Source organism: Saccostrea echinata, unplaced genomic scaffold, assembly GCF_033153115.1.
Source record: "Saccostrea echinata isolate AGI-Se365-2 ecotype Australia unplaced genomic scaffold, CSIRO_AGI_Sech_v1 ptg000015l, whole genome shotgun sequence".
Classification (NCBI taxonomy): Eukaryota; Metazoa; Mollusca; class Bivalvia; order Ostreida; family Ostreidae; genus Saccostrea; species Saccostrea echinata.
In genome coordinates, this window is record NW_026889764.1 from 7,626,758 (window position 1) to 7,643,670 (window position 16,913).

At 31.5% G+C, this 16,913-nt stretch overlaps 1 protein-coding gene across 2 annotated transcripts in view; it reads left to right on the forward strand.

The window, feature by feature from the left end:
• Positions 1 to 15,087, forward strand: part of LOC133187466 (uncharacterized) — a 51,375-nt gene extending 36,288 nt beyond the window's left edge. The window contains exons 6-11 of one of the 2 annotated variants that reach the window (XM_061322855.1): positions 9,174 to 9,263; positions 10,653 to 10,676; positions 10,860 to 10,895; positions 12,798 to 12,995; positions 13,296 to 13,418; positions 14,200 to 15,087. In XM_061322855.1, the coding sequence (XP_061178839.1) occupies positions 9,174 to 9,263; positions 10,653 to 10,676; positions 10,860 to 10,895; positions 12,798 to 12,995; positions 13,296 to 13,418; positions 14,200 to 14,882 (1,154 nt within the window). In that variant the 3' untranslated portion in view covers positions 14,883 to 15,087. The remainder of the gene's footprint in view (positions 1 to 9,173; positions 9,264 to 10,652; positions 10,677 to 10,859; positions 10,896 to 12,797; positions 12,996 to 13,295; positions 13,419 to 14,199) is intronic. The other variant, XM_061322854.1, reaches the window with a different exon arrangement.
• The last annotated feature ends 1,826 nt before the right edge of the window (positions 15,088 to 16,913 follow it).

A 16,913-nucleotide genomic window follows, 5' to 3' on the forward strand; every position in this document is an offset into this window, starting at 1 on the left:
ATGTTACTTTTTCTTATTCTCCATATTAAAAAAAAGCTATCTGGACGCTGTTTTCATTCTTTTTTCGCGTAGATCATCCAACCTTTTCAGGAGATATAAATCTGAATAGGATTAAGTTATACTGAATACGATATACTGGCAAATTTTGTGAGGGAGTACAGCTGTATATCATATTTTAAAATATACAATAAAAAATAACGGCAAGATTAGTAAGGAGGTACATGCCCTCCCCCGTGACCCCCTGCCCCGGTTCCTATGGACCTGTCTGATTAGTTCGATCAATGATAACTCTGTCCTCAAATTTTAGCTTAATTATAGCATAATAGATTTGATTGAAACGTAACCATTTGAATTTTTTTCTGTCTAGTATGAAAATTTTAAAAGGAAGAATTCTTAATGAGCAATAACTTTGTAATTATAAAGAAGTATATTATAGCAGAATTAATAATGATTTTGTATAATCAACGCAATTTCAACAGTCTCATTTGCTTGATGTGTTTTTATTTCTTATCACAATAAATAAGCAAGGATATTATTTTTGGCGAAAAGAAATATTGCAAGTGCCTTTGAAATATACACATTTATTGTGAGTCAGCTTAAATACATACATAACTACCATCTAAAATTCACAATGGGGAATTAGCACTGGAACAGTTTATATGCTTATATTATTTCTGTCATGTTTTCTGTCTTTTGTTGTGTTTCGTATTTTGCTGCTTTTAACATTGCTATTGTTGTTGTTGGGTTTTTTTCTTTCTAACCTAGGTAAAAATTGTTTTAAGAAACTTCAAGATATATTTTTAAAAAATGGGATTGGAAAGAAAGTACAAAAGCACATATACTCAAATGAAAAATATGATGTTCATGTAATAAAAGAACAAGATTGTCATTTAATTAGTAGCTGAATCTAAATATCACTTTACTTGATTTATTGTATTCTGAAATATTTATAAATATTCACGAAAGTACATGTAAACAAGTAATAGCTTTTAGAAAAGCTTGTCTGACTAAATCAATCAATATCTATGGATCTTATAAGCAAGAGAAGTACTAAACGTTATGTCATCAAGGAGCGACATACTTGCGATACTTCATTACACAAGATGTACAATTGACTTTCTCAAATGTCATAACCAAATATACTACAAATTAACGAATATCTAAGACATGTCACTGTTTGGTCATTTATTAGTTAGCCCCCGGGCTGACTAGTTACGTCGGGATGAAACTGCAAGTGTGCTAGCGTAGATTGGAACTCTGGGAAAAATACAATGTAATAAGATGAGTCGTTCTAAAGAAATTCATATTACTCTCTTACCAGAGGGCGTGCTTCTTATTGCACACTCTCTGGTCAGTAATAGATTGATGAGACGGCCTCTATTTATAGACTGATCTGTGCTCCGTCGTTTTCGACGACGAAGTAAATGTGAACAGTTTTAACTAGGAAAGTTGCCTTGAAGTGTTTGAGACAAAAATGCTTCTCTATCACTTTGTAGCTAGAGCAAAACAATATAATTATAACCCTCTCCCCCTCCGCGGACAAAACTCACATGCGATGATGGTCTTACTGTATACATGTATTGTGAATGAGTTTAAATACATCTTGATGTACAATTTTAAAATCGTTTACAGTTTTTTTTTCTTTTCAATCGATTTCAGGACCTTTCTCATTTCTTCTATAAAATAATGTGTTTTTTTAAGAAATGAAAATTAGTACAGATCATGATGTCTCTTCTTCATTCTGCCGAATCTTTACTTAGAACCTTAAGGGAGTGAAGCCCATTCCTCTACGGGTACGGGTACTTGTCTATACTCTTGTCACTGTATTAAAAGGAAACCTTTGATCATCACAAAGCATGAAATAATATGCTACTGGCTGACTTTCTAATCAAATAATACCGATGCTGTGAACAACATGATATCTGATAATGCCAGATTTACATTGATAGACATTACTAAGACGCTAAACATTTCATCGTCACTACAGTTTATAGACAGAGACTTTTGACAAAGAAAATTAATCTACATGTAACAATAATTCTTTGTCAGATAGATGCTTTATTTCTTTGCAATTGCCTTAGAAAACTCAGGAATTAAATTTGCCAATGGTCTATTTTAAAAATAAAAATTTTTACTAAAAAAAAAAAAAAACATTTCATAAACTTTGGCGATGGATGACAAAACATGGGTGCACTTTTTATAGCCGAAAAGAAAGATCAAGAATAAAATGTGGAACCAGAGACAAAGCTGTCGTCCTATTTTTTTGAAAGAGAAACAAGTTCTCCAAACATATTTCATCAATTAAATCATACACCCAAAGGAAGGACCATCAATGGTAACTTTTATGTTAAAATTGCACTAAGGAAAGTTTAGCAGATTTCCGGTAAAGGATTCCAAATACCTGTCCTCAGGATATTTTTTCCTGTACCTGACAACGCTGCTGCAAATAAGCATAAAGAAACAGTTTGAAAAAAGGAAATATTACAGAGCTTAGCCATCACCCATATTTACTAGATTTCAGCCATTGTGAGATCTTTTTAATCCAAAAACGCATGAAAACAAAAGAATATTTTACAATTTCAAATATGGCATGGAAAGTGCTATTCATCAGTGTCCTCTGGGCATCCCTAAAGATGAGTATGCTGAGGTTTTCTAATCAATGGTACAAAGACTTAAGACATGTGTAAATGTTAACAGGGAATGTTTGAGGGATTGAAAGTATTAAAAAATCTGCTTTAAGGGCTTTCCTTTTTTAGATGACCTTTTGCATTATATAATGAACGTATATGTACTAAAGAAATTGGCGTTTTTAATATTAATAGTAACTAGAAATAAAAAAAATGAAATTATTCGTATTATCTAAGGTAATGAATAATTCTAAAAAATCTAAAAAGTATGATAAGCCTTTATTAACTCTGGATTATTACGAAAAATTCGGAGTCCAACGTTACAAAGATTTTTGTTCGCGCAACTACATATGAAAAGATGCACTTTTAATCCTCTAAATTAAATAAAATTTAGGGATACAATAATATGTACGCATTCTTTGTGATGTTGTTGAATATTTGACTTCATTTTATCAATTTCATGAGTTTTGGCTGATTCTACAGTGCGCAAGTAATAAAAATCATTTCATAGCTTGACAATAGTTGAAAGTGATATGCATCAGAAAAAATCCAGACAAAAATAAATTCTGATGAATATTTCTTAAGTACGTTCTTTTTTTACTTTAATTATGTTGATATAGGTCATATTACTGTTTCAACATAAATATATTAATAAGGCTTTGTTAAGCGTAGCCATTTTTTATGTATACGAGTTACTGTGCAATTACTTAAGGTATGTCACTTATCGAATTTTTTAAGAAAAGTTCAGTCAGAACCTCTAGCTTCAAAACTATTGATTACAATTCAATTTTTATAACATTTTGACTTAAACAATGCAAATTATACAATAATTTATACAATAATCAATTTAAAAACTGCTCAGAAATTCAAAACAAGATTTAGGAGGAATTATTTTTTTGTGGTGGAAATCTATATATTTGTTAAATTTTATATCTTTGAACTTTAGCCCTACATATTTTTACTTAGAATTTTTTCCGTTATTATATGCTAGGAATGTTAAATATAGGTGTAATGAGTTCTTTTTGGATTTGTAGAGTTGAGAAGGAAAACAATATCGATCAGAATTAACAAATAAATTTATTAACACAAAATAAATAAAATAGAAAACAAATAAATTCTATATGTCACTCACTCACTCTTACATACAGGCTCACACACCGAAAATGAAATAAATGTAATAGTCAACTGTTAACTCAGTTTTCACCAATTCCGATACTTTACATTAATTCAATGTTAACTTCTACAATTCTGATTCAGTAAGTATCAGATATTATATCAAATGAAAAATTCACCAAAATTGACTTAAATAATATTCCGAAAAAGCTCAAATAATTTTAGTTAATAATTATATATACTTCAAAAAATAATTTCCTTTTCTTAAACGGCTGAAAGTTACTCAATAGTTACTATATCACAACTGCTTATAAACGTTCACCAGAAGTCACACCACACGTGCATCCGCCATTAGCACTCATCTAGGAACGTCTAAGTCCTGTACCGTTCTCTCGTCACCACGTGGTAGTTGCTTTAACCGAGGCCCCGGGTCTATCGCCTCCCACTGCGGTTATCCTACCAACATCGGTTCCTGTTCAGCATCGACGATTGGACATGACACGACTGGCCCTCCATCCAACGCTCCCCACTGATCTCAAGCGCTTATAACAGTCGTCAACTGATCCTCAGCCCGTCTTCTATGTACACAATATTCTTTCAGCACCTTACGCACTGAAATGAATTTACGTTTACAAAAACCGAACCTATATTACAACTGAAAACCGGAAATTATAACACTAAACTAGCTGCAGAGCTGTAGCTCTCTGCTTGAGAAAATTCGGACAGACAAAGCAGAGAGCTACAGATCCAAGCGTTGTAAAAACCTTCGATTTACGCCGCCGCTTTTTTGTCGCTCGCTTCGGCTATTATTTCTTGTATTTAATGCTTTCCCCTGCTTTAAAAGTGGTATCCAATAATTATCCATATATTTTAATCCTATTCCTGATACTTTATTTACCTTTCAACAGTCTCAAACAGCCCTATGTAATGGATAAATAACGAGATGGTGTTGAATAGTTTAGAGAAAACGTTCCCTCCGAGGGCCGAAGGCCCGAGGAGGGGATGTTTTCTCTAAACTATTCAACACTATCGAGTTATTTATCTTTCTTAAAAAACTTCCCCACTTTGGACCCCAAAGAAACATTTACCCATTTATATATCCAACTTTGCTGTAATACAATGGGATCTAGCCCATTCAGATATCCAACAGTGACACAATACAATAGCCTAATCGAACACCCATTTTATTCATGGACTAGTGAGCATGAAACCGCATGGTGCTAATGTCATTTCAAACCTTTCCATTGTTCTGAACAGTCATGGAATCAGAGGAAGAATGGTTTTAAATCCAATGTAAATTTAGAGAGGTTCAGATAGTGTTTTGAACACTTTTGTCCTGAAAGCAGAAGAAAACTACAAAATTTTGATAAAATGTTGGAAATCTATCATTACATGTCAGATGATGATTTGTTGGGGAAAAGTGTTGGAATCTTACGGAGCTCCATTCGGACAATACTTCTAGTAGTGCTATAACAGATGAAAAGATTGTTGGTTTTATGCGGAACCTGCTTTAAAAATATTCCATATCAAGATTTACAATAAAAAGAGTGACAAAAAATAGATGGGGTGTCAATTTATTACATTGTTTTGGGAAGTACGCTGGAAAAGTATGAGAACAGAGACGAACCTCGAAAAATCTGAGAGGATTTGCTTATAACGCACCCCTAAAATAATATTCAGCAACAGGAAGTGATGTGGATTAAGGTTCAAGGTGAAAATGTATTCATAAGCATGTCAAAAAGTGATGCTTTCAAAATTTAAGACCGGAAACATTCTGTTAAAATACCATCGGATAACTATTGGATATTTTATTGACGACAAGTGTTAGTAGTGTGCAAAATTCTAATGGTGTGAAAAAAGTGATTAAAATTCCGTGTGCATTAGACATAAATTCTAAAAGTGTGACAAATTCTAAGTAATTGTTTTTTCATGTACATTGGAAATACATTTTCAACTCTTTTATCTCTTTTGTTCATTGCTTAATTATATTTGTATGCACAGTTGGATATTTAAATATCCAATCGATAGGCAGTTGGATATTTGAATATCCAACTGATGGCCAGTTGGATCTTTAAATATCCAACTAGTGATGGTTGAATCGGTAAAATATAAGTAGACCAGTAACAATGGTGACGTCATTGAAGTTTTTAAATGGTTTTGAAATGTCAGTTTAAAAAATTCCAATTCCGATGTCCATGTTATTGGGTGTTGTGCGAAAAGAAGTAATGCAAAGAACATATACTTGTCAAGAAAATGTAAATAAAAATTTCAGGAGGTTTAAATATCATGTATATTGTCTCTAAAGATTAGAATACAACATGTATGTAAAAAAGAAATGAGATAAATAAAACTCGGGCGTGTTGTTTTAGGATGTCACCAACGTCGACGTCGGAATGCATTTTTTAAATATTTCAAAACCACATACGGCCGTCTGGATCATTACTGTATCTTGGAAGAACATATAATACTGTATGAACTAATTGCATAATTTTTTACTATAATGGTCTACATAAAATAAATGCAAGCATCGATGAAAATGTAGCCATTTTGTCACAGGTACCAAAAACATAATTTAATACACAACGTATAGCATGTATATACGTATGGCTTCGATAGAGTCAAATTATCATCTCCCTATATATGATCATTTCCCTATTGTCAACACGCATGCGGACGCTAGAAATAGAAAACATGGAATGATCTAAAGCGGAATAACGTTTAAAACGTTTTATTTACATTTGCAAATGTTTTCCTTTATAAAACATTATTTGAGCAAGGCATATTAAAGACTGTGTATAAACATGTTCGTCACCTGACCATAAATTCATTGTTTAGTCATAAACGATCGACGTTATTTCATAGTGACGTCATAAGTGGCCGACATATTCAACATATTTAAGGTAGGTCGAGGGTTTGCTTTTTTCATCAATTTTGGTACACAATTTCGACGATTCGAGCGGTTGTTTTGTGCACATTTGATTATGACGTCATTTACGTCACAAAGGCGACGTTGCGTTGTTTCCTGAATAATTCTCTGGAAATAACTTCATAAATAGTCTACAGGTACGAATCAAGTAGATTAATTCAAAGTGCATGCTATTAACCTCGTACGTGTATGAACCAAGATCGGGTATTATTAAATGAAAGTCTGAATTCTGATGTGATTACGTGTAATGTCTTAGAACAAACTAAAAACGATACCAAATGAAAGGAATAATTTATATTGTAAGTGTTACTTAACTGCTTAAAGTCAATAAAAATGAGTCAGCGTAAAAGTTATGGTATGCAAAAAGAAAAATATCGTAAATTTCTTAATATCCAAAAACTTGAAGGGTTGTATGTGCGCAAGTAATTTGCACCTCATAGGGACGTGCGTATTACACTATGTTTGCCGGGGCGAAACGTTTACAGGATGGATCGATCCTCAACACTAAAAACGGATGAAATTTAATTACAGTACATGTATTTTCCTGTTATTTATTATTATTATTTCAATCATCATAATTATTATTTGTTTATTTTGTATTTGAATCTCGTGTAGTCGCTATGTATATGCAGGTTAACAAATTGTGAAATGCATTTAAAAAATAAATTTTAACAAACACTCGGACTATCAGACCTATATAACACTGTAAACAATTTACAATTATCAAGTACATTTTTTCTATATAAGAAAATATCTGTGTATAAGCTAAATGCAAGTGTTTTATATTTTGCGTATGGAAATTTGATTGAGAGCTCGAGAATTCGAAATTAAGTAATGTTTGAGAGTTAGGGCTATATACCAGCTTGCACCTAATATAGAAAGAACATTGCCGGTAATCCCCCCCCCCCCTCATTTTTCTCAGTATTGAGATGTTTTTTCTTCATCGTTTATCGAATGAAGTGATCAAATTCATGTGTTATGCCTGAAATCTTACTGAACATGAACATCCTAAAAATACATGAATTAATATTTTATCACTCGCCGTGTTGTCGCTGCATGTTAATTCCAATACACGAAAAATGTTTAATATACCGTTCATTCTGACTTTGTGGGTAGAATATGAATTTCACAATACTAGTGTAAATAAGTTTCTGGTCATCCTAACATATTTCTGCAATAAGTAAAATGATGAATAAAATTACATTTTGCAACTATATTACCTTTTAGATCTTGCATATTCCCAATGTAAAGATATTTATACTTGTATGTAAACGTGATTACGTTCAACGCATGACGTTGTAGTCATAAATAACGCCATAAACGCAACATTTTGGCAATATAAAAGCAAACTTTGAAATTATTTAGCAAAAAAACTAGCGAGAAGACATATTGATTTTTTTTATCTCAATAGTTTTTATTTTACCTCCTCTGAATATTTTGAAATTCCTGACTAATTCGTCTACGTATTTAAAAAGTTATCTAACCTTTTTTAAAGAAACTCTTTCGGCAAAATTGGCTTAAAAACGTCATTTTTCTATATATTTTCAATAGTAAAGCGTAAAAATAGTATTAAAAACTATACCGCATTTACAGTAATACAGCATTAAAACTACATAGACAAATTTAATAAAAATTACAGATAAAATGCTATAGATTCTAAGGAATATTATATAAAATTTTCAGGATGTGTTTTCTCGTAAGAATTTTTAAGCAGTAAACCCGCGACCTACCTTAATTTAAACCGTTAAAGTTTGCAAAAAAAAAAAAAAAAAAAAAAAAAAAAAAAAATCATGCTTTTAAAACTATAGTACCCAAATATTTGTTTAAAAAAAAAAAAGAATCAGTCACAGATGTATATTTTAGGAATAAATTTTTTGGTACGTGATCAAATTTACCATAAAGTACAAAGGGCTTTATGGTAGATTTGATCACATGATTTGACCACATTGGTAATTTGATCACATGACCAACCCGTATTTACATCCCAATAAAAGTTTTAAAATGATACCTTATTTCTTATATAACAAAGTTATGATTTTAATAACGTTATTTTGACGTAACGTCAATGTGTACCAACACCGTGCGTAATGTCACTGGAAGATTATGCTAGGCGATGGGCCAAATATAAAAAAAGAAGACCTTGACACTTTGTCAGAATAGATTATAAGTATAAGATAGATGGATATTATAATCTCGCATTAAGCGATTTAGGGGCAATATATAAGCCTTTCAACTAATTTTTCAAGTTGCACACATTGTATAAAACATATGATAGATAGATTTATAGATATGTGAAGTTCTCCAAAAGAGTATAATCTATACATTTATTTAATTAAATACATAAGAAATTAAATTATCATTAATTGATAATTACGAATGTTAAAATGTCAGATTTCAGAACCTTGTATCACGTATCATCTAAAATTTCTTATTGTTATCTCTGGCTTACATAAAAATACTTGTGTTTATTGGCTTTTTCAGTCATTTCTTTGCCCTTTCTTCTACAGATGAAGAGCCTGGAGACAACACAACTACTTATGGGACTATTGCAGTAACATGTGGTGCAACCATCATATTTACAATTTTGATTTGCTTGAGTAAGTTGTAACTTTTGAATTCTTCCATAATTGAAGAAAAAATTGCATAAAATCTGCGTGACCCTAAGAATAAAAATTCCACATTTCAAATGCATAAATAAGGTCCCAAATAATCAGATCTAATCAGGGATGATTGCATCAATTATTAATTAAAAGATTATGCAAATGTGATTTTATGTATAATTTTAACTTTGATTAGGCATTATATGATTTCTTTCTTGAATTACATATTTTAGTTAATGAAGTGAGTTTTAGAAAAACATACTTTTCTACTGAAATAAACAGCAGATAAAAAAATGCGTTTATGAAACACTAATGCCCCCGTGTGGCAACTTATAGCGAAGGTTAAACTTTCTTAAACGCAAATCAAATATGCTGGTACCCAAAGTAAGGTCTTGTACCGAGGAATATACCTGTGAAATGTGAAAGCACTAGCAGCAACCATTGAAAAGATATGGAAAAGTAGAAGTTTTTCAAAAGTAAGTCAAACATCAAGGTCAAGGTCAAATGGTCAAAATTAATAGCACCCAAGGAAAGGCCTTCTCACAAGAAATACACTTGTCAAGTGAAATATGAAAGCCCTAGCACCAACCGTTTAAGAGATATGGCCAAGATTAAAGTTTTTCAAAAGTAGGTCAAACTCTAAGGTCAAGGTCAATGGGCTATAATTGTTGGTATCTAAAGGAAGGGCTTGTCACAAGGATTACACATGTGAAGAATGAAAGCCAAAGAACCAACTGTTCAAAAGTTATGGCAAAGTTTAAAGTTTTTCAAAAGTATGTCAAACTCCAAGGTCAAGGCCAAATGGTCAAAGTTGTTGGTATCCAAAGGAAGGTCTTGTCACAAGGATTACACATGGGAAGTATGAAAGCCCTAGTACCAACCGTTCAAAAGTTATGGCCAAGGTTAAAGTTGGGTAAAATTTTGTAAAACTGGGTTAAACTCCAAGGTCAAGGTCAAAAAGTCAAATATGATGGTACCCAAAGAAAGGTCTTGTCACAAAGAATACACATGTGAAATATGAAAGCCATAGCTCTAACCAATCAAAAGTTATGGGCAATGTTAAAGATTTTGCGGACAAACAGACAGACAGACAGACGGACGGACAGGGCAAAGACTATATACCCCGAATCTTCGATACGGGGGCATAAAAATATAAGCTACAGATTTGCACTTTAGTTTGTACGAAGATACGTGTAGAATTTCATCATTAGCAAATGTGATGACGTAATGCACAGATCTAGACTTCCAGGGAAAACCCTGCTACACGTACTAGTATATGTACACTTTGGCTTGCAAAACTTCTCTTTTATGTTTATGCTGTCTTTATTATAAAACTTAAAATTGTAATTATCTTTCCAATAGTAAAGTTTTCCACCTTTTTTCCAGCATACCGTTTATGGAGAAATAAATGTGAGTGGCAATTTTCCTCAATCACTAATATTGCATAACATTTAGTACTAAAAATTAAGATGGTCTTTGTAAAATCAAATTATTCCCATTTAAATTTTTAGACAAATAATTATATAAAATCAATTTTAACTTATTTTTTTTCCTCTTGTATATATACTCTTATGCTGATTTTGATATCTGTAGATGATATGTACTGCAGACCAGGACATGCCAATAAATGTAAGTCCTAATTCATTTCCTTAGTATCTTTCTATTTATCGGGACGAGTCGTTCATAAGGGTATCGAGACAAATGGTATTACCCATTTTTAAGATTGTGCCATATTTAATCGAACAAAACAACCGTTCCTAGAACTTTTTTCATTGTACCATTGAATTTTGTGCTTTTACATCTTTGAGGGTCATTCAAACTTTTCGTGGACTGTTGTCTTAACTTTTTTATTTAATATTATGAACAATATTGGTATACATATCTTAACAATAAATTTGATACTAGTAATTTGAATTTGAAAAAAAATGAATATAGCATGATATTTATTACAATTATCTTAAATTTAAGACAGCGAAAATGAAGGAGTCAAGGAGCACGTTCAAATGAAAAGAGAAATTTACTAACAACTCTTTATAGTGCCTATAGTCGAACATCTAATAAACAGGACTCGCCGAAATATGGCTGAAATATTGCCGACTCGGCGTTAAACAATAATAATCAATAATCAATCATCTAATAAAAAGGCGCTCAAAGGAAATAAAGTTTAAATGTTCAAATTTAGTATCATGTAATTTCAGATACCAAATTGTAATGTAATACATTTCTTCGTTTAAAAGAAAACAATTTCTAAAGGCAGTTAGACCTTATTAAAAAGGGGGAATGACGTCGAAGGACGTCACGGAGCAGCCAGTAGCGATGAAATATTACTTTGCACTCTGGAAACCTCTAAAGAAGAGACTCTGAAAATGCTGGAGGAACCGGTAAATATATCAGAATGAGGCATGCTTTTGTCCATAAATGGAAAAGACAGTTTTTGAGTGGTAGAGACTTAGAATCGGAAGATCGATGATCTAAGAAGAAACAAATTATAGTTTTAAACAAATCTGTTCAAAAGAGTAGTAACGTTATGGAAAGTGATGTGCGCTTCCGCTGTTGTGGAACTTGTGAAAGCAAAGTTATTTGGTAAAGAAAAATATGAAAACACTGACAAACTAACAAAGTTTCTTGAACAGTTGTTAGCAAACGAGGTGTCACGCGTTATGGATACATTTTTATGAATGGATAAGTCGTTACACATCGAATATGAAATGAAAGGGCAGAGTAATTTTGAGAAACTTTCTTGACGTTGTTTTTGACGTTACAATGTTGTTAACCGTGGTCCGTGATTTTAAAATTGAGTAACTTGAGTTCTATTAAATCAAATGGAATGAAACTTCACGCATAGACATAATGTTTTTACATACGAAGATATATTGATCTTAAATCTTGTAAAAATAATATGATAAAGAGGTATGTTTCTATGTATTTTTAATGTCCCTCAAGTATAGATAAAATAGAAATTTAGACAAAGTTATTTCTCGTTTGTCACTTTAAACAATTAAGCAGTTTTAAATTGGATGATACAACGTACGAAAAATGTGACATAATATAATAAACTGCGGGAGGTTTTTTTTATGTATGAAATGTTCACAATTTTTAATTTGAAGCTTTGGACTACGTTTTTCTATCTTCAAAATACTACATTTATTAGTTCAATGTTTCTTTTAAAAAATTAAAAAAAAATTTTTTTTTTAAAATTGCCACTGGTGTTATTCTTTCTGTAAATTATAATAATCACACTTGTCACGTGCATATCACATTATGCTGTTTTCACATTTGGCTTGGTAATTTATGTATTTTTTTTAAGTTTTCCAATATTTAAGTATTCAAATTCCTATTTTTTTTAGGATAGTACATTATGTAAATGTAATTCTTCCCTCGTTCGAAACATTGTCTATTAAATCAGGTCTTAGGAGAATGAATCTTCTTAACTGTAAAACAGTGTCGAAGTATTCATCAATACATGAGAACTTTAATTGCTCAAATGACAATCAAGCATTGTTCTATTGACCTTTTTCATCACAACTATAGGTGAAGGAGGAGAGAAACTTCGTAAGCGCAACAATGATAGTTTTTTCTTCAGAGAAATAAAAAATATGTATAAAGTAGATGAAAGCATTGGTTGCATAACAGTAGAATTACCAACAGGTGAAAAAGGAACTGGAACTGGGTTTAGAGTTGGAGAAAAGTATGTGATGACCGCGTACCACGTTGTGCAGGAAATATATGGTAATGAATGTTAAATCAAATTTTAGTCAAACATTTATGCACAGAACTTATGAGTATTTGTGATTTGTCTAACAAAAGAAGTCAAAATTGGCTTATCAGCTTCGATTTATAAACACTTTGTTCAACTAAAATAAACTGCTTTTTGCTCTACATGTACAACAAAATTTTGAAATTGATATTATTTTATTTTTAAAATGATGATGATGATGATGATGATGATGATGATATATATATATATATATATATATATATATATATATATATATATATATATATATATATATATATATATATATATAGAAAACTTCTGGAGGGAAATGTATAGAAGACACAAGGTTGGAGATAACAAATTGAAGCCTGAAGATGGACCATGGATTCTTACGGATTTTATAACTTCTCTGTCTCTAGACCTTGATACACAAAGTATGCTTTAATTCGTATGACTTTCCTATATTCAGTTTTCTTCTTTTGTTCAATAAAAATGTTCAAAATCAGCCATAGGACTGATGTAGTGCAAGACTATTGTCTGTAACTAAATGACTACCCTAAAAATTCAAAGAGATAAATAGGTAATCATCAAATGATATTAATTCTGTTTATAATAAGTTTTTTTTATCATCTACTGTTTTTGTCATATGTCCATGATGTCATTATCAACTTTATGAAAACCACATTGATACATGTAACTAAACAGCTTGACATGGCTTGTTTCTACATGTATAGATCTATATCATCTTTTGTCGAATAAAGAACATGTGTTATTTTGTAATCTTATTTGATATCAATGTACTAAAATTTAGAAATGCAACTTTCTTGACATTTTTTTTAATGTAATACACATTCTGATTCGTTATATAAAATCAGGATTTCAAAGACTATAATTTAGACACAATCGGGTTCTAAACCTTTACATATATAAGAAAGCTAATTGACACAAGGATTCAAGATTACTTTAACAAGGTTTGAAGCAGCTTTATGGATGGGTAGTTTCTTTTGCTGATAAGCAATTGATCAAATACTATATGGAATTAATACAATTATTACGGTAATGAATAATAAGAGATATTTAGAACACATCTTCAGTAAATCGCGGACTCTTGTCATAGCTGTATAGTTATCGACAAATGAAATTAGTTTATGCAGTGTTTTACAATATTTCAGATCTGTGGAGAATAGGAAGTCAATTTAAATATTATCATTTTAGTGAATCTGAAACATATTGGAGAGGAGATGATAAAACACAACTGTAGTATCACTTTCGGATATGTTGGAGAGGAAAGAGGAAACACTTTTTCATTTGGCTATGACGCACCTTTTATCTCAACAAAACATGACATAGCGATACTGGAACTCAACAAAGATTCAAATTTCCCATTCCCAGCCAAACTTAACGTAGCCGAGGTCAATATACAGATTGAACGCTTACATGTTTTAGGACATCCTGAAGGCAATGAGTTGACATTTGATCCCTCGTGCAGCGTAATTTGCAATCAAAGCGACCTTGATAGAACCAAAGAAAGAGCAATTGAGCATTTCACCTCCCTAGGTGAAGAAAAATCAAATGTTGAAAAAGAGTATAAGGAGTGTGAAATTTCATCAGATCATATCCTTTTTCATTGTTCTGAGGGCACTGCTCATGGTGCTTCAGGGTCGCCCTTATTTCCACTTGCTAAGAAAAATCGGAAGCTCGAGGTAATAGGCATGCTTTTAAAGGGATATCCAAAGTTGTACTACAACAAGTATAGGAACATCGATAAAGCTAACAAACACCCAGAGTTATTGATAGAGTCAGGAATAACTGTGGAAATGTTGAAGTCTTTATTAAAGCAACATAAACTCTTTGAACTTGCTAATGATATTTTTGATCAATTTGACGTAAAAAGTTGATGTGTCATACAAATGTATAACGGGTAATTTCTGCTGCTCGAAACTTTTGCGATGTGGTCCCTCAAATCTTACACTTCTTTGATGTCATGTAAATAAATATATTTTGCTTTCTTGTTCGCGACAAATAAATGTTGCATATTGAAGATTTTATTATTGTAAATTCATATTCTTTTAAATACCTAAGGTCTAGAACAAAAAATGAATAAGTAAAAAAAGCCAGATTTACATTACATGTTTGATTTAAATGAAAATAAATAGCAAATCATTAATTTTCAACATTCTTTGAACACCAACTGCCATTTTTTTTTTCATCAATAACACATTTTTTTTCATTGTGGGAATATGTTGACCTAAAATTGTTTATATGGAATTGAAAACAGAAATCTGCATGTATTTTTTTTATTTCCCTAAAGATTTTCTCTAACCCGCATCTCCCTTATACCTTTGAATGAAATTAAATGAGATTTTAACTCAGTTCTATCACTGTGCACCTCCTAATTTAATAACAATAATACTTTATTTAAAGAGGGTAACTCAATTAGTGCGAGTAATATTCTTCCTTGAGGCCCTCTATAAAATTACAATAATATGCAATGATAAATAATACATTCGACAGTGATATAACATAATATACATTAACAATACATGCAATATTAAATGAATGATACAGTCCGCAGATATACAATTTTAAAATTTAAGTTGATCCTTGGTCTATTATAAATTTTCTTGTCTTGATTCTTAAATTTTGAAGTGTTGGGCACATTTTTACATTTAGAGGTAAATTGTTCCACAATACTGCACCCGGATATTGAAAAGAATTTTGAAATATTTTATTTTTTGTGTTTTGGAACACACAAATCAAAATTAGATTCAGATCTTAGGTGGTAGGAATTGGATGATTGGTAATTGAGTGAATTATCAATATGAATTCCAAGTAGTTTTTCATGTGTGACACTCTCAAGAAAGTGGTCTGAAATTTGTAAATTTAGATTTTGGCTCGTCAGATTTGACCGTATTTGATGTGTCCCTAACAACATACATTTTGTTTTACCAGTGTTCAAAATCATCTGATTCTGAGAGCACCATGTTTCTATATTTTTTAAGTCAGAGGATAACATATTTTGAATGGAAGAAACATCACTGTCAGAAACGTGTGGAGTAGCATCATCAGCAAATAAGTCAATGCTTGAATTTTCAGTGAACAATGGGAGATCATTAATGTAAAATAAGAAGAGAAGTGGACCTAAAATTGATCCCTGTGGCACTCCCGTTGTGACTAACTGTTTTTCAGATCTTATATTTCCAAGTTGGACACTCTGAAATCTACAGTTTAAATATGAGTCAAACCATTGTACTGCTTTGGGGTCAAAATTGTAGCAACGAAGTTATTTAATCAGAATATCATGATTCACTAGATCAAAAGACTTGCTGAAATCAAGAAAGGTTATGCCGACAAGTTTACCATTATCCATTGCTTGTAACCATTCATCAATAAGTTTAGTCTCTGAAACCTGATTGTGATTTGCTTAGTAAATCAAAATCTGATAAGTATTTACGGATATGATTATCGACATGTTTTTCAATTATTTTTGACAATGTGGGGAGGATAGATATTGGCCTATAATTACCAGGATCAAGTCTATCTCCTTTCTTGTATATGGGCGTTACCTTTGAAAATTTTAGTTCATTTGGAAATATTCCTGTAGAGATACTGACATTGATTAAATGAGTGACAGATTTGTATATGACTGGTGCAGCATGTTTTAGTAGCTATAGACGTGGATCTATGGTATCGATACCAGTCGATTTATTTACATCAAGTTTGTTCAATAATGCTAACACGTCATTTTCACGTGTAAGTGGAATACTAAATTTATCATCTACTATATATATATATATATATATATATATATATATATATATATATATATATATATATATATATATATATATATATATATATATATTCTTTAACTAGTTCTATATGCAGGCTCCGGGGGGGGGGGGAGGGGAGGGGGCGGCCCCCCACTT